The sequence below is a fragment of the Nicotiana sylvestris genome, chromosome 5, assembly GCF_000393655.2.
Source record: "Nicotiana sylvestris chromosome 5, ASM39365v2, whole genome shotgun sequence".
Lineage (NCBI taxonomy): Eukaryota > Viridiplantae > Streptophyta > Magnoliopsida > Solanales > Solanaceae > Nicotiana > Nicotiana sylvestris.
The window spans coordinates 50,498,464-50,522,656 of record NC_091061.1 but is presented as its reverse complement, the minus strand read 5'-3'; the positions used below and the strand labels follow the sequence as shown (position 1 = coordinate 50,522,656).

The 24,193-nt window shown below is 39.9% G+C and overlaps 1 protein-coding gene across 1 annotated transcript; it reads left to right on the top strand.

Annotated features, from left to right (window-relative positions):
• Positions 1 to 2,464: 2,464 nt before the first annotated feature.
• Positions 2,465 to 8,389, top strand: LOC138868640 (uncharacterized). The gene is made up of 2 exons (XM_070146203.1): positions 2,465 to 3,236; positions 8,247 to 8,389. Exons 1-2 carry the CDS (start codon positions 2,465 to 2,467, stop codon positions 8,387 to 8,389), a joined length of 915 nt encoding a protein of 304 aa, XP_070002304.1.
• The last annotated feature ends 15,804 nt before the right edge of the window (positions 8,390 to 24,193 follow it).

Genomic DNA, 24,193 nt, shown 5'->3' with positions numbered 1-24,193 from the left:
GTAGGAACGTTTGTTTGCATCATGTGCATTTTGACCTAGGGGCCTCAACACAGGGGTTGGGTGCGTCTAGGACAAGTATACCCCAAAAAATAAAAGACCATCCTGATGCATCTTATGTGCTACATGTTGCATTTATTCAAGGGTAAAAGGGTCATTTGGCGGACCAATAATAGCTGAGGGTAGATGAAGAAATGAAAAAAAAATAATGAAAAAGAAGGAAGAAAGAAAAAAAAAGAAAAAAGAGAGGGTGAAGTGTGAAGATAATACGAGTGGAGCCTAATTCTGTTTTCTGTTACATTTTGTTAAGAAAAAAAGAGCTTGAAAAATTCAAAATTTTTTTGTACTTTTTCATCATTTTTAAAAAATCAGAAAAAAAAGGGGAAATAGAGTCCAATCTTTCCGAATTACGCATACCTGATTCTCGTCTTTCGGGGCGTGATACGTAGGCAACTCACATAGAGTCCGGTCTTCCTAGTAAATCTTATGTTCTTGGCTTTGCGTGGACTTAGCCAAATTTTGCACTTCTAACCACTTTTGGCAAATAAGTCATTTTGCAAAAATAGCCTCAATCATGTCTTGCATGTGTCTAGTAGGGAATGTTATTGTCTCACATAGTGTTGGTTTAAGTTTTCTCATACAGGTGTGGATCCATTTACCGTAGTTTGAGCATGACAGATGCCCCAGGACCACCGCATTCAGGAGTTGCTTAAGGAGATTTTTTTATATTGGTTATTTTTATTTTATTTTTATGTTTGGAGTATGTTTTTTTACGTCATCTTTTACTTTCTAGTTTTGTACAGCAATGTCAAGTTTTTTGTTATTGTACTTTTATTTGAAAAGGTGTGGTGTAACTCAGAATCCAAAAAAGAAGAAGATATTTTGCGTTTTTATATTTCCGTTAGAATTTTCTTTAGAAATACTACTCCTAGAAATCAAGAAGAAGTAAAAAGAAAGTTTGAGGTGGTTTTATTTTAGATAGTTAGTATCTCGAAGTTTTTTTTAAAAAAAAAATTGCTTTTATACTTCCCTTTGTATATTAGGACCAAAATTAAAAAACAAAAAGAAAAAAAAGATAATTTTCTTTTAGTACCTCTTTAAAAGATTTCTTTAAGACATTAATTCTAAAATCCAAAAAGATTTTCTTGTGAGTTGTTTCTTTGGGAAATTAATGAAAGATGTAAAAAAAAAATTCTTTTCATTTTCGTTAGAACTTTAGGATATTGTATACTTTATCTTTTGTTTATCATTAGAATTTTTCCTTTAGGCAATCAAAATTAAAATCCAAAAATATTTTGTTTTATCTTTTTCATTGCTTGCTTCGAAATCTTGCGTCACGATATCAAATGAAAATTCAAAATATTTTTCTGTGGTTTATTCTTTCGATTTTCTTCCGAAAAAAAAGTATCAAAAAATATATTTTTTTTCTCTTCTAGGGTGTTTCCTTAATAATTTCACATAGAGTGTTTGTTTCAAAAAAAGAAAAAAAATCAAAAAATATATGTTCGTTAAACTTGAGTTTGCAATAGGTTATAGAACATTAAGTCTAGAAAATTCAAAAACAAAAAAGAGATTTGTTTCTTTTATTTCCCTTTTCTCGTTAGAGTCGTTAAGGTAAAAAGAAGAGAATGTTAGTTTGTTTCCTTTATTCCCGATCTGCCAGAACTACGCAAAGATCTGATTCATGCGGGGTCATGATACGTAGGCAACCTACATAGGGTCCGATCGAATCATTTTTTATTAAAAGAAAAAAAAAGAAAAAAAAAAGAAAAGAAAAAAGAGGTGGAATTGTGGGATGTGAAATATGAGAGAAAGAGAGAGTAATGATTAAAAAAAAGAGAAATGAAGGAAAATGGACAAGCCAGCAAGTGCTAGAAAAGCAAAGAAAAGAGAGGTTGAAATGAACAAATTGGGATGATGCCAACTGACCTTTGTACCCTCGAAGTCATTTTAGAACCGATAAATGTGGCTAGGTGCATTGCACATAAAGTGAGATTATCTTATGTTAAATGCCCTAACGCTATCGTGATGGCTTTATTTTATTATATTCATAGCAGAAGGGTTTTTAAAGTCCGATCGAATCATTTTTTATTAAAAGAAAAAAAAGAAAAAAAAAAGAAAAAAGAAGTGGAATTGTGGGATGTGAAATATGAGAGAAAGAGAGAGTAATGATTAAAAAAAAAGAGAAATGAAGGAAAATGGGCAAGCCAACAAGTGCTAGAAAAGCAAAGAAAAGATAGGTTTAAATGAACAAATTGGGATGATGCCAACTGACCTTTGTACCCTCGAAGTCATTTTAGAACCGATAACTGTGGCTAGGTGCATTGCACATAAAGTGAGATTATCTTATGTTAAATTCCCTAATGCTATCGTGATGGCTTCATTTTATTATATTCATAGCAGAAGGGTGGTTGGTTTGTGGTTTTTAAAGTGGTAACTCTTCTCTACAACACAAAGTTAAAAAGCAATGGCAGACAACAACAGAACTCAGTTGGTTGATACCGGTGCCCGGAAGCAGTCAATTGAACAGGACAATGGGTTGGTTGAAGAGGTAAAGATGTTAAGACAACACATGGCAGACATGTATCATGCCTGGATGACTGGGAAGGCACCACCCCCGCCACCACCTAGCTTCCTAAATGCTACCCTTACCCGAACATCGGTCATAGTGCTAGATGATCCCGCATACTCTCCAGATCCATCCGCTTATCATGGCTTTCCCAACCATCCTAGTAGCTCCATCACTCATTCTCCAATTACCTATCCCCAAAATCGCCCTCCTGTCACATCTACTATCCCCGACAATGAATACTCATTCAAAGCTCATGATGCCCAATATTACCCCTCAGAGGTTGCCCACAAGGTTCCCAACTCGTACAAGCAGGGTCCGCGGGATGGGTCTTATGTTGTAAATGAAGAGTTCACAGGAAGAAAAGGGCGAGATGGGATACCCAGGAGGATGAAAGGCATAGAAAAGTCTTCAATGAACAAGCAAGGAACGGGAGACCAGGGTAGCATGTCTTATAAAGAATTGTCTATATCCCCCGACGTTCATCTGCCTGCGAGGTTTAAAGTGCCAAACTTTAACTTGTATGATGGGTGTGGGGATCCGGTAGTCCATTTAAGGGATTATTGCAATAAAATGAGAAGTGTTGGCGAGAAATATGATTTGTTGATAGCGTACTTCAGTGAGAGCCTGACTGGGGCAGCATTGGAATGGCATAATCATCAAGATGTTGGTAAGTGGCCTACATTGGGTGACATGGCTAAAGATTTTGTTCGATACTTTCAATACAGATCAGGTGTTACCCTAGACCGCTCCTCACTATCTAAAATGGAAAAGAAGCTGGAGGAAAGCTTTAGAGAATTTGGACTCAGATGGAGGGAGAAGGCTGCTCGAGTCAATACCACGATTGGGGAAGAAGAAATGGTTGAGCTCTTCCTAAAAGCCCAGGGGGCCCACCTACTTCAGTCATTTGATCCCGGCCTTGGGAAAGCCTTTCAATAATGTGTTAAAAATGGGGGAGCTAGTAGAAGAGGGAATCAAATCAGGTAAAATCATGAGTTGTTCGAAAGACATTCAGAACATCCTAGTAAGATTGGGTGGAAGAAAGTGAAACAGAAAAGATGATACGATGGGCTTTCCCGATCAACACTTCCAGCCTCGACATCGTCACCATGGATATCCTGATGCAACAGATGATCCTCCCCAATGCCACTTCTCTCCATGGAACTCCCAAAATCATACATCACTCTCTCAGTACCCAGCTCCACAAAATGCCTATCCACCCCCACGAGCCTATCGAAAACCCCCTGGATTAGGTTTTCGGCCCAATCAAGCATTTAAGAATGAGAGGTTGCTGAAAAATGAAAAGGCTTTCACCCCATTGGGAGTGTCATACGCCATTTTGTTCCAAAAGTTGAAGCAATTGGACATGTTGAAGCCGATCCAGAAAAAAATGCCAAACCCTCTTCCAAATAAGTTTGATTTTTCTCAAAGGTGCGCATATTGCTCAAATGCCCAGAGGCATGACATAGAGAAGTGTTGGAATCTGAAGAAAGTAATTCAGAAGCTTATTGATGCAGGTGACATTGTCGTGCAAAATCCAGATGCAGCAGACACTAGCCAAAGTCCATCGCCTGAGACGCATATGGTGAGTATGATTTGTTTTGAAAAGGAATATGAAAATTCTTCTGAGATCCTCGAAGGCCCACGCGCTGCAAAGTTTTCAGTGCTATCAGAGGTTGATCTTAAGAACGAGCCAGCAAAGAGAACCCAAAAGCAATTTGTTAAGAACAATGTGATGGAAGTTTGTGAAGGTCCTAGTAATATTGATGCAGAATTCAGTGGATAAGATGCCGAGATTGGCAATTGGAAAGACGCTCCTGTCTTGGTTAGTCAGGGAGGAGTTTTGGTGGTTTATTTTGTTGGCATTTCTGTTGTCCGGGTTATCTCAGGGTTGTAATCCAGATATTGTCTTGTGACTCAAACCCTTCTATCCTCTTATTTTGCCTAGTTTGTATAGTCTAGTAGCCTGTTTAGTGTTGTCTAGGTTTGTTCTAGGTTTGTAGCCCCAGTATAGTTTGTTTGTTTTGTTGTCCAAACCCGGTCACCATCTGTCTAATGCAATTTTATGTTTTCTGTAATTTCTAGTCATTTTTGTTTAGTTCTCTTTTCTTTTATAGTTCTTTTTTTGTTGACTCTAGTGACGTGACATGCACGCGTAATTTTCAGCTTGGTTTTTAAAGCCAGTTTAATCACGAAGCAATGAAACAATGTTGAAGATGTAGGGACGTTTGAGGGAAATAAGTAAAGGGATTTTGAGATCACTTCAAGCCCGAATTGTGTGAAATTGGGGCAGATAGAACATAAAGAACTCCTATTGAAACGCACCCTGTCGCATCAATTTGAAGATAAAAGCAAGTTTGCCCCAAATTTGTAGGGGGCCACTCGTGGTAATGAGAGTGAGAATGTTGTCCAATGGTTTTCTGTATATAACAAATGTAGAAGGTGAATGTGTGGGTACGGTCATCAAGTCTGGCACAACCAAAAGATGTTACAAATGTTTTCCTTGGTTTGTTTAGTTGTGTTGTTTGTACTTGGCATGTTTTGAAGGTTGGAATGACGAAGGCATTTTGTTCTGCTATCTAAACACTTTATCCCTCGTCACCCCTTTTGAGCCTTATTTATTTTCTTTCATACCCCTCTTTCGGAATCAATAACAAATATCAGAAGCACAAGCATGAAAGATAAGAAAAGGAAGAAAGAAAAAGAGAAAGAACAGGAAAGAGAAAGAAACAAAGAAAAAGAAAAAACAAGAAAAAAGAAGAAAAGAGAAAAGATGAAGAAAAACAATAAAAAGAAAAAGAGAAAAGCAAAAGAAAAAAAAAAGAAGAAAGAGAAAAGGAAAAAAAACACAACAACAAAGTAATTTCTATGACATGACTATGTTTGAACTGATTCCTTTTAAGGATACGTAGGCAGCCTCACGGTTCGGTCCCACCAAAACAAAATCCAAAAGTCCCCATGCAAGAAACTGGGGCAGAAGTTGTGGTTGTTGTGAGAAACCTGATTCCAAAAGTTTTAATTATTACCCATTCGTATTGTTTTGAGCCTTTTATACCCTTTCTTGCTAACCCTGTCCAGAAGCCTAAATTACGGTCCAAAGAAAGACCTTCTGATCAGTCTTCGAGAAATACCAAGTCAAGCAGGTAAATGTAATTCATGTCAGGGGAAACACTCTGGTTCAAGCAGGAAAAAATAAAAATGAGAGAGTTTTATTGGTGAAAACCTTCACGGGCACCGTAAGGCGACGGGAGCTAAGAGAAGTCAAAAATGAGGGAGTCTTATTGGTGAAAACCCTCGCGGGCACCGTAAGGCGACGGTAAGTTGAGAGAAAAAACAGAATGAGAGAGGCTTGATGGTGAAAACCCTTCGGGCACTGCAAGTCGAATAAGGATTGTGAATCAGATTGGATGATCGGAGCATTGAAGCCCATTTTCATGGTTTAGAGGTATAACAGGAGTTGAACATCAAGCTTACTTAACAGAATAGGCTACAGGTGCATGTCATGGTCATTAGAGTTGGTACCCACATTTGATAGGTTTCTACTTTGTAATTTTCTTGTTAGGAGTCACCTCTTTCCTTTGTCCTTTACTCTGTTCCTTTTGTATTGTTTACTTCCTCTTCCTGAGTTTGTTTGGTTAAAATAAGTGAGAAATGACTTCAAAATTTGCCATCAGCTTTCCAATTGCACAAAACGAGATCTGGCTAACACATCAGTGTCATAAGTCAGGAAAGAACAACAAGCACACTGAGTTGGTAACAATCAACATGCTTTGGGGTCCATCAGAAATACAAAGGTTTGGTATATTTCAATTCGTGAACAGTGCAACAGATAGAGGATGTTGGGTGAATGGGTCAAAGGTATTCTCTGTGATGAGATCAACAAAGAAAGTGTTTAACCAGTAACAAGCAAGGTATTCCAAGCTGAAATCAAAGTTATCGTGACAAGTGAGGGAACAATAGACTTCAAGGCCAAGGCCTGTGATTTAAGTTAGGAAGGAACAACATGCACACTAAGTGGATGGAAATTAATATGCTTTGGAATTCATGTCAACACAAGAGCACGATGCAACAGATGGAAGGTGTTAGGTGGACGGATCAAAGGTATTTTCGGTGAAACACAAAGGTTGGTAAATGTCAGTTCATGAGCAATGCAACAGATAAAGGGAATTGGGTTTGAACGGAGAAGGGGTATTTTCTGTGATAAAAATGACAGAGAAAGTGGGTAGTCCATAAGCAAGCAAGGTCCTCGAGTGGAAATCAGTTATCATGGGAAGTGAAGGAGCAATCGCCCTCAAAGTCAAAGCCACAAACCAACCACCACATTTCAAACTGACAAAATTTTTGTTTGATTAAAACAGGGGCAGGAAATTTCGGTTGTTTCGGAGAAACCTTTCGTGGAGAAAGGTAGTCACCAAACAGGTTTGATTTTTGATTTTTAGGACCTTCTTGGAAAATGGGACCTAGTTTAAAGTTCATAAATAACATAATCTAGCATAAATGTATTCCAAAAGAATATAAGTTAGCTTAGAAGTTTGCATGTTCGAGATAGGATTCAATTAGGAGTTGTCAGGACCCTCCTGAATAATGGGACTTAGCTTTAAGATTTCTATTAGATAACAACATTTAGCGTAAAGTCTGTTGTAGGGTAGTATAATTGAACCATAAAAGTTGTCACTCTTAAGATAAAATTGGACTTTTGATTTTCAGGACCCTCCTGGATAATGGGGAGTAGTTTAAAGATCCTCTTAGATAGCAAGATTTAGCAGAAGTCACACTTGTAGAAGATATAACTTTGATTTTAAATTGTCGTTTAGTTAAGAGTTGTTAGGACACTCCTGAATAATGGGACCTAGGTTTCAAATCCTTAGTAATACTTGATAATATGATTTAGTTTTACAATCACATCTGTCCCCAGCCACCAAACTGTGGCAGAAAATTTTCTTTGTTTTTGTCTGTTTTGTTGAAGTTAGGAGCCCGCCTGGAGATCAGGGAATACATTTCAAGTTGAAGTTAGGAGCCCACCTGGAGAGCAGGGAATACATTCAAGCGCAGCAGTCAGGAGCCCGCCTGGAGAACAAGGGAGTACAATTTAAGTTTTAGCTTTCAAATTCTTTGTTTTGTCTATTTGAAGTCAGGAGCCCGCCTGGAGAGCAGGGAATACATTTCAAGTTGAAGTCGGGAGCCTGCCTGGAGAGCAGGGAATACTTTCAAATGCAGCAGTCAGGAGCCCTCCTGGAGAGCAGGGAATACTTTCAAGCGCAGCAGTCAGGAGCCTGCCTGGAGAACAAGGGAGTACAATTTAAATTTTAGCTTTCAAATTCTTTGTTTGGTCTATCTTGAAGTCAGGAACCCGCTTGGAGAGCAGGGAATACATTTCAAGTAAGAAGTCAGGAACCCGCCTGGAGAGCAGGGAATACATTTCAAGTCCAGCAATCAGGAGCCCGCCTGGACAGTAGGGAATACATTTCAAGTCAGCAATCAGGGAGCCCCGCCTGGAGAATAGGGTCAGTTTTTACTTTAGTCAAGCTTAGCTTACAGTTTTCCTAATCTATTCTTTAGTTTAATTTCATCACTGCATCAATAGTACAAGTGGTTTACAATTTTTCTAACAACCCACAAATCTTCCTAGTGCAAACTGGGGCAGAAAATTTCTTTGTTTTGTCTATTTTGTTGTAATCAGGCGCCCACCTGGAGAACAATGGGAAACAACTCAAGTTTCTAGGGAAAGTAGTGTCGAAGAAAGACAACTTGAGTTTCAAGGGAAAGCAGTTTCGAAGGAAGACAGTGCAAGTTTCAGGGGAAAATGGTTCAAGGTGCAAATGAAAACAGTGTCAAGTAACAAGAGAAGACGATTCGAGTTCAACAGTCAGACGTCCACCTGAAGAAAAGGAAAAGCATCTCAGATTGCAATTCAAGTCAGCAACCAAAGAATCTTGCGGCAAGAATGCGAGTCAATAGTCTGAGGTGATCAACAGAAGTTAGTCACAATAAAGAAAAGAGAGAAAGGCAAGAAGTGAATCCAAATGCAGAAGTTGATGAAAGATGTGAACTGCTTAAGACGTGGTGGAAGTCACAAGCACTACATGTCCGGTTCTGACCCAAAAGATGTAGAAGAACGAGCTAGCACCTGCAGCTAACAAGCGCCAAGGTTCAAATCTAAAGTCTGCATGAAGAACCATTCATGACTCAAGATCAAGCTTCAGAAGACTTATAGATAGGAATCTTGTAACTCGTAGTTGATAGGCTTAGCTTGTCTTTTTCATGTTTTGATTTTGATGTAATAGCAGGACTGCGGACCGGAACCTCGACGGAACTACACGTGGCCTGATTCCTTTATAGCCAAGGATATGTAGGTAGCCCAGATACCAGGGCTCGGTCACACTCTTTTCTCTCTTAGCATTATTCTCTCCAAATAAGGGTCGGGTCAAAAACCTGTCTAGTCAGTATTTGTTTGAAAACTTTGTACGTTTCCAGTCAAAGGGGCAGCTGTAGACATGTGATTTTTGACCCTCCCCAAGATTTTTTATATATTATTGTAAAATATTTAATTTAGGCATAATATAGATATTTTAAGTAATTTTGACTCTTTTGCTTTATTTTATTACAAGAAAACAAAAAAATCACAAAAATAGGTTCATTAATGTTTTGTAGTCATTTTTTATTCTAAAAAGAATCTTAAAAAAATATATACAACAATAGTATCGTATTTTTATTTTAATATGATATTTGAAAATACCAAAAATAGATTTGTTTTAATGATTAGTTTTATTTTAATAATTATTTGAATAGTAGGAATAATTAACAAATGGGCCCGTATTTTTAATCTCGTTCGAAGTGAAAGAATAGAGCTTGGGCTTGAGCTACCCATCTTTAGGCCTAATTTTGGACCTAGCCCACAATTACCAAGCCCATAATTCTTATGCACATACCCTTTAACCTAAAACCGTACCAAAAACCTAGACTATATAAATAAAAGAAAAGCAAAAAACGAAAGGATACGGACAAAAAAATACACAAGAAAGCTGCGCAAAAACAGACCCCCCTTGCGCGTCATTTTCTCCTACGACCCCGGCGCAGCAAAGAGACCCCCCTTCCCATCGTCAACAACCCTCATCGTCGAACCTCTCACACCGCTAGCCTTACCCGCCAGCTGCAACTCTATCCAAACGATAACTTCGTCAGCCATAGCTTCTTCCTCTTCTAACCTTGAACGCCATTGAGCGGATCCCCACTATTACACTCGCCCAGAAGTCAGCCGACATGCACGCCCACACACTGCCTGACCGTCGTACACCACTAGACTGCCATTTCCGGCGAGCTTCACCTTCACACACACACATGAACCACGACGCACACAACCATACACACACACAAAAAAGCTGCGCAGCAACATTACAACAAAAACACAACTTATCATCTCCATTTTTCTGCCATCCAAAACAGCCCTGAGATCTACGTAAGCCGACAGTTTTCAGTCAGTAGTCTGTTGTTTCTTTAGGTCGTGCTTCTGGTCGAGGTCGCCGGGGTCAGGTCCATCGAGGTGTTCGTTGATACGCTTTCCGAGATGCCGTTTGTTTTAATTTTCCGACGAGCTGTTCCCAGCTGAGTTTCGAAGTTCCGATGCCTCTTATTAGCAGATCTGTTCGCTGTTAGTTTCGTCAACATGCTTTTCTTGGTACACTTTGAAAGTTAATAAAATGGGTACGTTTATATTATCCTCTTCTTTTTAACCCTGTTTGTTTACTTGATTGAAGTTTTGCTAAGTGGAAAGGTGCAGATATTTTGATTTTCAACAGTGGTCACTAGTGAATGAAATTGGTCTAAGTTTATTAAATATTATAAATGTCTACTTTTGTTCCAGGGTCAAATGCATGTGAATTTTATCACTAATGGATGAAATTTGAAGGTTTTGATTGTGAAAGCATTTTGGTTGAAATGTATAGTTTGATATCTGGATTTGAATAATTTGTTTGGTTTCATTTTTTTTTTGAAACGTCGAGTCCCTACTCATTGTTAATTGAAAAACATGACATCCTTTTAGTTTCATTGTCATTCACTGTTGCCTTCATTTTTTTTCTTTTTGATTCATTGTTGTTTTGTTTTCCCCTTTATAATTAGCCTTTCATATAGTTAAATATGATTTAAATCATTAAAATATGTAGTTGAATCTTATGAATGAGTTGTTACGGGCAGTGATTTTTTACTTAATTGCTATACTAGCCTACCAATGAAGAACTCAATAATTTGGCCTATACTTTAGGCGCATTGTTTTAATAATATTACCTTCCTAAACTCGGGTGCGCATTTATGTGACCCAAATCCAAATCTCAACAATATTAAAATATGTCAAAGACCGCGGGTGCATTTATGTGACGTGGTCCAAGACGTGTTTTAATAGCATTGCAATCTTCCTGAAAATAATTAAATAAAAGAGGTTATAAAGTTAAAATTGAACCATAGGCTAAAACAGGTATTAAATTCAGATAATTAAGCCAATTATAACAGTTGAGCGACCGTGCTAGAACCACGGAATCCGGGAATGCCTAACACCTTCTTCCGGGTTAACAGAATTCCTTACTTGGATTTCTGGTTCACGGACTGTATTACAGAGTCAACCTTTTCCTCGACTCGGGATTCGAACCGATGACTTAGGACACCATAAATCTCCCAAGTGGTGACTCTAAATCTTTTAACAATAAATCCCGTTTCGATTGTCCTTTAATTGGAAAACTCCATTATATTATAGCCCTTTACGAGGTGTAGATGAAAAAAGGAAGTGTGGCAGTAAGCATGCTGATCGCGGACTTGGATATGCAGAGGGTCGACATAAGCTTTGTCCGGATGGTGCAACATTAACGCCAAGGTAGCCAAAGCATCAACAACCTCATTATGGATCCTTGGAATATGCTTGAACTGTACTGATCAAAACCATTGAAATAGATCATGCAAGCATTGTCGGTACGGTATGAGCTTTAAATCCAGTGTTTCCCATTCTCCTTGAATCTGGTGCACCAGAAGGTCCGAGTCTCCCAAGACCAAGACTTACTGGACACCCATGTCTACAGCTAACCTCAAACCCAAAATGCATGCCTCGTACTCGGCCATGTTGTTGGTACAGTATAAATGAAGCTGAGCCGTAATAGGGTAGTGATGCCCTATTTTAGAAATAAGCACATCCCCTTTTCCGACTCCTTTCATGTTAGCAGCCCCATCAAAGAAAAGTTTCCAACCTATTTTTTCAGTCTGCTCTAACTCGTCATGTGCATCACCTCTTCATCAGGGAAATAAGTCTTCAAAGGTTCATATTCTTCATCCACCGGGTTCTCAGCCAAATGATCTGCCAATGCTAGGTCTTTCATCGCAGTCTGAGTCACATAGATAATGTCATATTCCGTGAGCAAAATCTGCCACTTTGCAAGTCTCTCTATGGGCATAGGGTTCTGAAAGATATACTTTAACGGATCCAAGCGAGAAATAAGGTAGGTAGTGTAAGATGACAAATAATGCTTCAACTTCTGTGCTACCCAAGTTAGGGAACATCATGTCCATTCAAGGTGAGTGTACATAACCTCATAAGATGTGAACTTCTTGTTGAGATAATAGATGGCTTGCTCCTTCCTGCCAGTGATGTCATGCTGACCCAATACACAACCAAATGAATTGTCCAAGACCGTCAAATACAGAATCAATGGTCTCCCTGGTTCTGGTGGGACAAACACAGGTAGGTGTGACAAGTACCCCTTTATCTTATCAAATGCTTTTTGACACTCATCTATCCACTTAACCGTAGCATCCTTCTTTAGCATCTTAAAGATAGGCTCACAAGTTGTCGTGAGCTGAGCAATAAACCTGCTGATGTAGTTCAATCTCCCTAACAGACTCATTACCTCGGTCTTGTTCCTTGGAGGTGGCAATTCTTGGATAGCTTTGATCTTTGACGGTTCCAATTCAATATCCCGCCGGCTGACTATGAATCCCAACATCTTCCCCTATGGAACACGGAATGCGCACTTCGCAGGATTGAGCTTAAGATTGTACCTGCAGAACCTCTGGAAAAACTTTCTCAGATCTTTGACGTGGTCAGACTGCTTCATGGACTTTATGATCACATCATCCATGTAAACCTCGATCTCTTTGTGTATCATGTCGTGGAATATGGTCGTCATTGCCCTCATGTAAGTTGCCCAAGTATTTTTCAAACTAAAAGGCATGACCCGGTAATAATATGTTCCCCATGGCATGATGAATGCCGTCTTTTCGTCATCTTCCTCATCCATTATGATCTGATGATAGCCCACAAAACAATCCACAAAAGATCCAATCTCATGCTTTGCACAATTATTAATCAAAATGTGGATATTTGGCAGTGGGAAATTGTCTTTTGGACTAGCCTTGTTGAGATCACGGTAATCAACACACACTCTGGTCTTGCCATCTTTCTTTGGCACAGGCACAACATTGTCCAACCAAGTAGGATACCGTGTGACTCGAATGACCTTTGCATCAAACTGCTTTGTGACCTCTTCTTTAATCTTCACACTCATGTCAGTTTTGAACTTTCTCAACTTCTTCTTGACGGGAGGGAATGCCGGGTCAGTGGGCAATTTGTGAACCACCAAATCAGTGCTTAGACCCGGCATGTCATCATATGACCATGCAAAAGTATCTTTGTATTCGAACAAAGCTTTAATTATTTCTTCCCTGATTTGCGGTTCAAGATGGACACTTATCTTAGTTTCTCTGACATTATCTGGCTCCCCTAAATTGATTGCTTCTGTATCATTCAGGTTAGGCTTGGGTTTTTCTTCAAAATGGCTTAATTCTTTACTAATCTCTTCAAAGGCCTCATCCTCATTATATTCTTATTCATCAACACACTCTATTTCTTGAATTATTATTTTAGAATTAGATTGACTTTTAAGACTGGGCCGGAGATTCCTCATGCATGTCATGTCATTGAAACCAGCATAAAAATGGATGTATAGGGAAGAAAAGAAAAACAAAATTAAAACTATCAGGAATGATGAAAAAGGGAAATTGCATTTCATTGAATTAAAAGATAACATGGTTTATACATCAAAACGGATGGAACATAGTATCTAAATTACACTCCTGGAATAATCCAGATAAACTAAAAGAAAATCAAAGCAAACTACAGAAACTCCTTCCGGGTAGGGAGAGAAGTAGCCTCCCAATTGTTAAGCTTTGCATTTGGCCCGACAAACTGCACATCTGCTTTGCTAGAACCTTCTCCAACTTTCACCGTGTTCACATCATCGAACAACCTCTTGAACCTTTCAATTAACTCTTCATCAATGTCACCCACAGAACTGGGAACTACTGTCACTGAGCGTTTCTGGTGCCGGGCTTGACAAACGACCTGGAAAGACGTGGGATAGACTTTGGAAGTGCCCACGCCCTCTATTTCAACTTTCTAGACCTTTTCCCGTCTAGAGCTGTGGGTTTGAATCCCAGACCAAATGTACCCAAGTTTTTAGGGAGAGATACCGGTTGTATGATACCTTGCAGAGATGCACCCAGACCCTTACCAGGTACGAAGCCATTTTTCAGCATTTCAAAGGCCACCATGACTGATGCGGTGGTTACCTTTGGAATTGGAACGCATTTCCCTTCTGGAATTTTCTCGACTGACACTGTTTCAAAACCTGATAGACCCAAGGCCCTTTGTCATCTTGAATCTCAATGAATGGGACAATGTAATCACTGTGAGCGCACAAATTATCCTCGCCATGCAGTACAATCTCTTGTCTATCCTATTCGAACATAACCATCTGGTGCAGAGTGGACGGGACTACTTTGGCGGTATGAATCCAAGGTCGACCTAACAGCAGATTGTAGGAGACGGCTATGTCCAGCACCTGGAACTCCATGGTGAATTCAACCGGTCCTATTGTCAACTCAAGCACTATATCACCAATAGAATCTTTCCCTCCACCGTCAAATCCCCGAACACAGATGTTGTTCTTGTGAATACTCTAATCATCCACTTTCAATTTTTTTCAGAGTAGAGAGAGGGCAAATGTTTACACTGGAACCATTGTCAACCAATACCCTGGTAACCACGGAATCTTCATATTTCACCGTAAGATAGAGAGCTCTGTTGTGCTCAGTACCTTCCTCATGCAACTCATCATCAGAGAAAGTGACCCTATTCACCTCAAATATTTTGTTGGCGATCTTTTCCAAATGGTTCACTGTGATTTTTTTGGGAACGTGAGCCTCGTTCAAAATTTTTGTCAAGGCCCGACGATGCTCGTCTGAGTGGATTAACAATGACAACAATGAAACCTGATCAGGCGTCTTTCTCAACTGCTCCACGATGGAATAGTCTTGTACTTTCATTTTTCTCAGAAATTCCTCCGCCTCTTCTTCAGTTACCACTTTCTTCACTAAAATTGGGTTATCTCTGGAGGTTTTAGCTTTCCTTAACTCTTATGGGGCAAAGCATATCCCCGAACGAGTTAATCCATGGGCCTCATTGACTTCTTCTTTCACTTCCTTTCCCTTGTAGGTCACTATCACCCGTTCATAGTTCCATGGGATAGCCTTGCTGTAGACTATCGGCAACTGGGTTACAGGCTTGATGATGACATGATCCGTACTGGCACCCTATAAAATTATGACAGGCTTGTTTGCCATTCCTGGCACAACCACTTTTGACTTTTCTTGTTTTGCTGCAGTATCACTTGGGGACCCTTTCTCGACTACCGTAGATAGTTCACCGTTTGTCCTGCTCAACTTGTTCACTAATCCCTCAATTGTTGGTGTTTTAACTGGCTTGATCTCACTAGACTGAATCATCATGACGGTCTATGAAGGCTTCTTGGGCTCCCCTCCCTTATGTACTATTTCGATCATGTTTGTTTCCTAATAAGTTGTCAGTGGGTTCTGGTTGATATTGGGTGCCTCTGGAGCTTGAACTTCAATCCAGTTTGTGTCAATGAGCTCCTGGATAGCATTATTCAAGTGCCAGCACTTCTCCGTATCATGCCTCAGAGTACCAGAACATATTCACAGCTTACAGAGTAATCAAGGTTCTTTGGAGGAGGGTTTGGCAATTTCGACTCAATTGGCCTCAGCATATCTAACTACCTCAACCTACGGAACAGACTAGTATAGGACTCTCCCAATGGGGTAAAGGTTTTCTTCCGCTACAACCTCTCATTTTTAAAAGCTTGAATGGGCCGGAAACCTGGGCTGGCAGGGTTTCGGTAGGCTCGTGGGGGTTGGTAAGCATTTTGTGGATTTGGGTAGGTGTTTTGTGGGGATGGCGCATGCCATTGTGCATGGGCAAGAGGTTGAGTGTATGTTTGGGTGTGGTGGACAAAAATTTGAGGGTCTGGTGTTGGGAAGTAATGCTGGGGTGGATTATACAGGGTTTGGGTGTAGGTTTGGTGGTGGGGTCGAGGCTGAGTATAATGGTGTGACGGGCCCCTGGGTCCAAACCATGATCCTGAAACAATTGTTGCCACATCTTCTTTTTTCTTCTTTCCGATTACTCCCCCAGTACCGTTTTGAATAGCTTGGGTAGTTGCCTTAATAGCCGAGTAACTCAAGATTTTGTTTGACTTAAGCCCTTCTTCTACCATGCCACCCATCTTCACTACCTCATTGAAGGACTTGCCTATGGCTGATACCATATGACCGTAGTAAGTGGGCTCCAGGGCCTGCAGAAATTAATCCACCATTTCACTCTCTTTCATCGGAGGGTCAACCCTTGCCGCTTGTTCTCTCCAACAAAAACCATATTCCCTGAAACTTTCACTACAATTCTTCTAAATCTTAGTCAGAGACGAATGATCTGGAACAATCTCGAGGTTGTATTGGAAATGACAAGCGAATGCTTGGGACAAATCATCCCATGTATACCATCTGTTGTGATCCTGACGAGTGTACCACTCCAATGCCGCACCGCTTAGACTCAAGCTAAAGTATGCCATCAACAGCTCTTCTTTCCCACTGGCTCCTCTCATTTTACTGCAGAATCCCCTCAAATGGGCCACCGGGTCTCCTTGCCCGTCATATAGATCGAATTTGGGCATCTTAAAACCCACTAGCAGTTGAACATCGGATAATAGACACATATCATTGTAGGCCACACTCACCTGGCCTCCCAATCCCTGCATGTTTCTGAATGAATGTTCCAGGCTTTTAACCTTTACTGAACATCTCCTCCTGTTCTGGATTTTTAGGTGGTTTCTCAGTCTTAACAGGGAGGTCAAAATGAGGAGTGTAGGAGTAAGGTTCGAAAACGAGGAGTGTAGGAGTAAGGTTCCGAAACAAGGAGTGTAGGAGTAAGGTTCCAGGGGATAGTATTGGTTATCTTGGGTCTGGAATAAAGGCTCACTGGAGGATCGGTGAAGTGTAACGGGTGGGGGCACCACGAAAATAGGGGAGACTGGTGGAGGAGGACATGGAATTGGTTTAGGTGGTGGAGCTTGTGGTGTTTTGGGAAGTGGTGCCTTGGTAGTGGTGGTAAATGGGAAAGCCTAGAGATGATCAACAGTGGGAGGTTCCTGGGATTGAGCCAATGGCGGGATGAAAGTAGTGTTGGCGGGGTAGGATGGTGGTGGATGCCCTTTCACACACGCTTGGTACATCTCTGCCATCTGTTGTTTCAGCTTATACACTTCCTCTTTTAGATTAACATCAGACTCTTCCCCCTCTCTTGACGGATCAATAACACTTGAATCCAGTTCTTGGTTAGCCATGATCAACTTGTTTTTGGACCTGGTGTTGTACGGGTGAGTTGCCAGAATTCTAAACAAACTAACCACCTGCCTATACTTGATTTTAAACAACACATTTGTTAGCGGTTAGAGTTTAACAGATAGGAAACCGCACATTGGGAATGCAATGCACCTAAGCAGTTAATCCTTTCTATTATGCAATTGATCGGTTGCTTGCGTCATCCTGGCTTTCCTTAATTCCCATTTCGCAACTTCTCTCTTTTCCACTCCTGCCTTTCTTTAGTTTATTTCTTGTTGCTCTCTATTCCATCATTTTCTCCCTTGTTTTTCCACTGTTTCCTTCCCATCGTTTCTTTTTTTTCTCTCTTTTCTTTTTTTCCTTTTCTTTTTGGTTATGATCGAATCCTATGGAGATTGCCTACGTATCATGAACCCGCATGAATCAGACCAAGCGTAGTTCTTGGGGGATAAATGTAAAAATAAATAATAAAATATTTTGGGATTTTCAAATTTTCCATAAAACGAAAATGTTTTGATTGCAACGACTCATCCTATCAAATTTAATCATAAAAACTAACAGACTCAAAAAGGGAAACTAACAGACTCTAATAGAAAGATAAAAACACAGCCTCGAAAAAAGACTAATAAACTCTAACACAAAGACGAAAATATAGACTCGAATAAAAATCATGAATACATCAATGCCTCAACTGCTCCTGGGGCCCCCAGGACATCAGTCGGTCTCTCTACGGGCCTACGTGCCACATCCCCTTGGAGATGATAGAGATCCTCCATTTTATGGCGGACAAAGGTCATTACAGTGGCGAAAACCATGGATATGGTCATGTCTTCACATTACTGCACTTCATTGTGATGTAGTCTGCGATCCTTCTGACCCTTTCTCTTATGACGCCCTTTTCTTGCAACAAACGCCCAATTTGTTGGGCCCTAGCTTCCAAATATTGGTCAGCTGCATGATTCTGTTCTTGGAGTTGTTGCAGATCTTTTTCTAACTGTGCTATTGCTGCATAGCAGTGTTCTCTTTTTGTTTTAAAGTCCTTTGCCTGCTTAATCATTTTGTTCTCAAGGACAGTGATCCTTTCCTTCAACCCCACAACCTTATTGTCATATCTCTCTTTTAACTGTTTAACCAAGCGCACTCGTTCCTCCGCATTTTTATCCAATTTTGTTCGTGCCCTCGCTAGTTCACCCTCTGCCTTGTTCAGATCAAAACCATACTCACTCACCTTCCGCCTAAGGTTGCAAACCATTCTCAAATTGAAGATCTTTGACTTGCTTTTCCAGCTTGCTTATGGCAGCCCTATACTCATTTTCTCTGGCCAACCAATCCCATTGCGTTTGCGCTCCATCAGTGAATTGTTAGACATGGGGCCTTTTGCCGGCCGTTCGGGCTCTAGATGGGTTTGGGATCTTTTACCGTACCAAACTGTGTAACTAGGCTCCAACTCGCCGCTGGATAGATCTCGTACCTGGGTCTTTGTCTCTAAGATCCTGCATTGATACCAAATCCGATGCACCCTTTCTTCTAGGAAAGCAGCTTTCAGTTCCAATTCAATGACCTGCCGACTCAAATCCTCATCGTATGGGATGGTCTGGTATCTGCCTAGCTGACGTAAAACTCTATGTAGGGCATAAGGCTGGATGCTCCGGAGGCCCATCAGTAGAAGAAAACACACCTCAGCCGACATATAAATGACTTCACTGACCGTGAGCCACCCGAATGTCCATTAAATCTTGTTTGCAGTCAAGGAGCTCAAGTGCGCATGCCATGCTTCCGTACAGTCTGGGAACTCACAACCCTCCACCCGTTGTTCATATTTTTCAATGCATTCAAGACCGGTCATGCCACAGTTCATATACAACGGGCGGTGGCAAAGGTGTTCTTCCATCCATAGTTGTAAAAACATATTGCATTCTTCAAAAAACCTTTCCCCTTCTCGGCAGAGGGTCATAGCTCAGTAAATTTCCGCCAAGATCATTGGTACAATGGTGCCATTTACCTTCTTAGTCATGAAGTCGGCTATCCCCATAAGCCCCAACTCTATGTTCCCATTTTTTTTAGGACAAATTAAAACACCCAGGAACACCACTATAAAAGCTAATCCTCGCCGAGCCTCCCACTTATCTTTGTTTCCCGAGTGAATAAGACCGATATCTAGCATCTCAAAACTGCGGGGATTCCCGTAACGTCGGTACAGGAAGTAAAAGGTACAAAATCCATTGGCCAAATTTCCGTCTTGAACTTCCCGACTGATGCTTAATCGATCCAAAAATTTGTGCGGAGTTACTATTCTAGGTGCCATCGGGTATTGATTTCTAAGATTCCCATTAAAACCAGCGTAGCCTTCTATTTCCTCAAGCGTAGGAGTTAGCTCTAAATTAGTAAAGTGGAACACATTATGTGTTGGGTCCCACAAAGGTATCAGGGTCTCAATTATATCCTTCCTCGGCTTAATCTTTAGAAGCCCACCAAGTCCACCCAAAGATTTTATCACAACTTTTCTGCTGTCCTCCCCCAAATCATGTCACCACATATATAGCTCTAACGGGATTTCCTCGCGGACTAAGAAAGGTTCATTTTGAATTGTGCTCATCATGTACATTTATTTAAGGTGATTGATTAAAAGATTGTGATTTATTTTGACTCTAGAGAAAAACACTCATTTTATAAAAAAAACTTTTAAAACAAAACATTCTTGCGAATACATCCCTTCAGCACCTGAAGATCATGGTAAAAAAACAATTTTAGGGCTGTTTTTGTTAGTCAACTAAAATTTGAAAATGGACCCTAAGTGGCTATTCTTGCAAAAACGGCCTTTCGGTGCCTTTTGAGGCATTTTTTCGCTATTTTGGACAAGAATGAAGCCACCTAATTATTCATGACAAAACATCGACATTTCATATATTTTTGTGTTATTTTTGCAAAAGTAGTTGGACCCGATGTGGCTTGCCTATGTATCCCACATCCGGTGAGAATCAAACTTGCGTAGTTCGACCAATTTTGACGCAATATAAAACACAAACTTTTGAAACAACTTTTCTTCTTTTTTTTTTAGAAAATTCGGCAGAGTTTCGGGGTATTTTGGACGCCGGGTTTTTCACGGACGGGTAAATTCCTCTCTCTCACCTAAATTTGTTTTTTCTCAATTTTCCCTTATTCTAGAAGCCGGTCAACATGCAGTCTGAATAAAATAAATGCGCACGTAGCAAGTAAAATGCATCAGGATGGTCTTTTGATTTTAGGTGCACCTGTTCTAGACGGACCCAACCCCTGTGTTGAGTCCCCAAGGTAAAAATGCACATGATGCAAACAAGCGTTCCTACTAGGGATCTGGCATGAGGCTATGTTATACTAGGTTTGAAAACCTGGGTTTATTGTTCTAGACCTGGCTTACTCGAGCGGACAGCTCGAGCCGAGGGGGGATAGCGTACCGGGAATACAGAAGCTTCACCGGCTTTGCACCTTGTCCGTAACTCGTTCTAAATTTGGGATATGACTCTATCAGAAGAGAAGCTACACGAAGTGCACCCTTCTCAAATAATTTAGAAGACTCAGAGAGAGTAGGGATTCATAACAATTTATATATAGTTCAACCATATCAAAGCTATAAAAGCAACATTTAGCACATTAGGCCCAAACATGCGAAATAAACCCAGATAATAAATAAAGCCAAATATAACAATTCATCTAAGCTCGAATTCTTGAAACTTGAACTAGAGATTCTATGTTCGGTCCTCAGCAGAGTCGCCAGAGCGGTCACACCTCCTTTTTCCTACCCTCGGGAAGGGGTATAAAGGAGTTTTTTCTAATTTAAATGACAATCGAAATGAGATTATTTATTTAAAATTCAGAGTCGCCACTCGGAATAATTTATGGTGTCCCAAGTCACTAATTTTAAATCCCGAATCGAGAAAAGATTGACTCTGTTTACAGTCCGCGAACACAGAAATCTAGGTAAGGAATTCTGTTAACCCGGGAGAATGTGTTAGGCATTCCTGAGTTCCGTGGTTTTAGCATGCTCTCTTAACTGTTATAATTGGCTTATTATCTGATTTTAATACATGTTTTAGCCTATGGTATATTTTAACTTGTTAGCCGCTTTTAATTTTTTTTAGGAGGATTTAATGTCATCAAAAACATGTCTTTGAACCATGCCACATGAAATGCACCCGCGGTCCGCGATACACTTTATTTAACATTGTTATGATTTTGATTTGAGTCACATAAAATGCACACCAGAATTTAGGAAAGTAATTTTTAGAAAATAGAGCGCCTAAAGCAACTACGCATTTTCAAATTTGCGAGGGCCATGAAAATTCAACTAAATAGCACGCCTCGATTTCTAAGAATATAAATATTAATTAAGCGAGGGCCATGCATTTTGAGATTTTATTCGGCACGGTGCACTTCGATTCCAATTTATTGAAAAAGACTTCTACGCTTGATTTTGAGGGCCATAGATTATAACTTACTTAACATGGCTCACCCTAAATCTATTTAAGGGAATCTAATTAATTAATTGAGGATGGGTTGAAGAAATTGTAATTACTCAAAACTAAGGTCTAAACTTAACTCATTAAACGGATGGGCAATCAGTAAACGAGGTCTAGTTTATTCTAGGCCTGATGTGAGGCCCAATAGCCTAAGGCTGAAAGATCGTGGATTTCACAATAGCCTCGTCTAGGCCCAAGTAGCGAGCCCAAAGCTTGATGAAACACACATAAGCTGGAGGCTAGCAGTTCGCCGATCGAACCCATACAAGAACATGGATGGCATTTGGACTTTTAAAAGCATCACGATTGGATTAATGGCAAACTAAATGCAAGCAGATTTGGTGCAAGATAAATCATCATCCAAGACAAACTAAGACTAAAACTTAAATTATCCAGAATTACATTACAACAGGTACTAACTATCAAACCTCTGTCATTGTCATTAAACAATAGTTCATTACTAGTCATACTGAACCTCAAATTTATGTGTTTTTCTAAAGATTTCATACTTAAACGAATCTGATTTCAATGCTTACTCCGATCACCTTAAACGACTTCAAGCTAGTCTAAAAACAAACCTTGACATGAAAAGCAAAATGTGCTTAGTTTAAGACTTCTATTACAACAACCTATACATATCACCGTGACCAATTCAATAATTTGAAAATCATATGAAACAGAGCTTCAATTCATTCGAACCAACAGTTCAACCAACTCAAACTTCTCATTTCTCACAGTTATGAAATCTTAAAATCTAACATGTCATTCATTTAATCCAAGGCTTACAACCACTCTCTCAAATAGCACTAAATCATCTTCACAGCTTATTACGAGCATGGGAAAACTGAAAGTAACACGTATAACATTGGATCTGCTACCGAAATGCTACAAAAATAGAAGAAACAAAGAAGCAAAGCTCAAAATAATTTCGTATTTAGTCAAGTTTCCACTCGAGAGGGAATGTTTACAATCACTTGCCATCCATAGCTTACAAAAATACTTGGAAATTGAAAAGAAACAAGAGAAGTGAGGAAACAATAAACAACATCAGCAGGGCAGCAATGGAGCAGTGTCGGAATCAGCAAATTATCCCCAAAGAACCAAGCTAAAACAGCCACTAGATAGTACCCCAAACGTGCATCTTAAACCAAACTTTCAAACCCCCCCAAAAATCAAACCATTTTCACCTAGGTGCAGGAATTTGAAGTTTTCAGAAGTTCTAACTAAAGAGGAGGATCAAAAAATCAAAAGTGAATCCAAATTTCAAGTAGTTCACAATCGAGAAATGCATGAAAATTCAGTGTTATTTCAGAATCATCTCTAGGCTTAGTCATTTCAGCTTTCTCAGGATTTTTTTATCTTCTCTTATTTTTTGAACTTGAAGAAATGGTGCCTTTATATGCAAGGTTTTAGGGCTGCAGAAATGCATTTTAGTTTTGCACCTCAATCCTTTTGAAATTTTCGTTTTTTCTTAAGTAACCTTAGCTCAAAAAATTAGTTTTCATTTAGGTCCCAATGACACCTTCCCAGAAACTTCCCAATTAGTTACATAGATTCCCCTAGCCTAAATTCCTAAACTACCCCTTAGGACCATGCTATTTACCCCCAGGAACTCATGGGTCAATTGACCTAATAGTTCAAGCCAGCTTAATTCTAACAAGACCTGGGCTAATCCCTTTTCTTTGGGCCTAGATCAAAGTTAGAAATTCAGAAGAAACGAGAAAGCAGAAAAATAAAAAGGGCAATTAGGATTTCAATCAGACCTTTGAACCAAATGCTCTCAATCGGCCCAAGACTAAAGGGAACAATCAAACAAACTAATCTAATGAATTCAAAAAAAACCGAAGAAGCTAATAACTAACATTAATCCTAACTTAAAAGAAACACATACAGAGATAATTTTGAGAACACAGAAGAAAAAGAAGAAAAATAGAAGAGGATAAGAAAAATGGAAAAGAGAAAATGCTAGAAATACCTATCAAGCCAGGCGAACACAAGTATTGAACTAATCTTCAAAGAAACCTTGAGTTCTGGCCGAGATAGACCTTAATCATTTGTTGTCTACTGAAAACACACGACTAATGTTGATTTCAACCTCAAATCTTTAATAACCTCGCCAATTTGATTTTTGGGATTTTAGGGTTCATGTCTTCAAATCCAGATTCGACGAGTTTGGGGTTGATTTGAGTGAAAGGAGTTAGAGATTTGGTATGAGGGTGTTATGGAGGTTCTATGGTGTTGATTTGGGGCGATTTGGGGGTGGCGCCTCCGGCTCGAAGCGGTGGAAACTAAGGCGGCGTTAGGGTTTTGGCTAAGGGTCTCTAAAGATGAGAGGGACGAAGGAGATGAATTTTGGTTTTTTGGGGGAGGGGGGGTTTGACCCCAATTCCGACCATTATAT

Coding starts and splice junctions, on each gene's coding strand:
- LOC138868640 (XM_070146203.1), top strand. CDS start 2,465: ATGGCAGACAACAACAGAACTCAGTTGGTTGATACCGGTGCCCGGAAG. Junction 3,237..8,246: donor GCATAATCATCAAGATGTTG/GTAAGTGGCCTA, acceptor TGTTGTAATCAG/GCGCCCACCTGGAGAACAAT.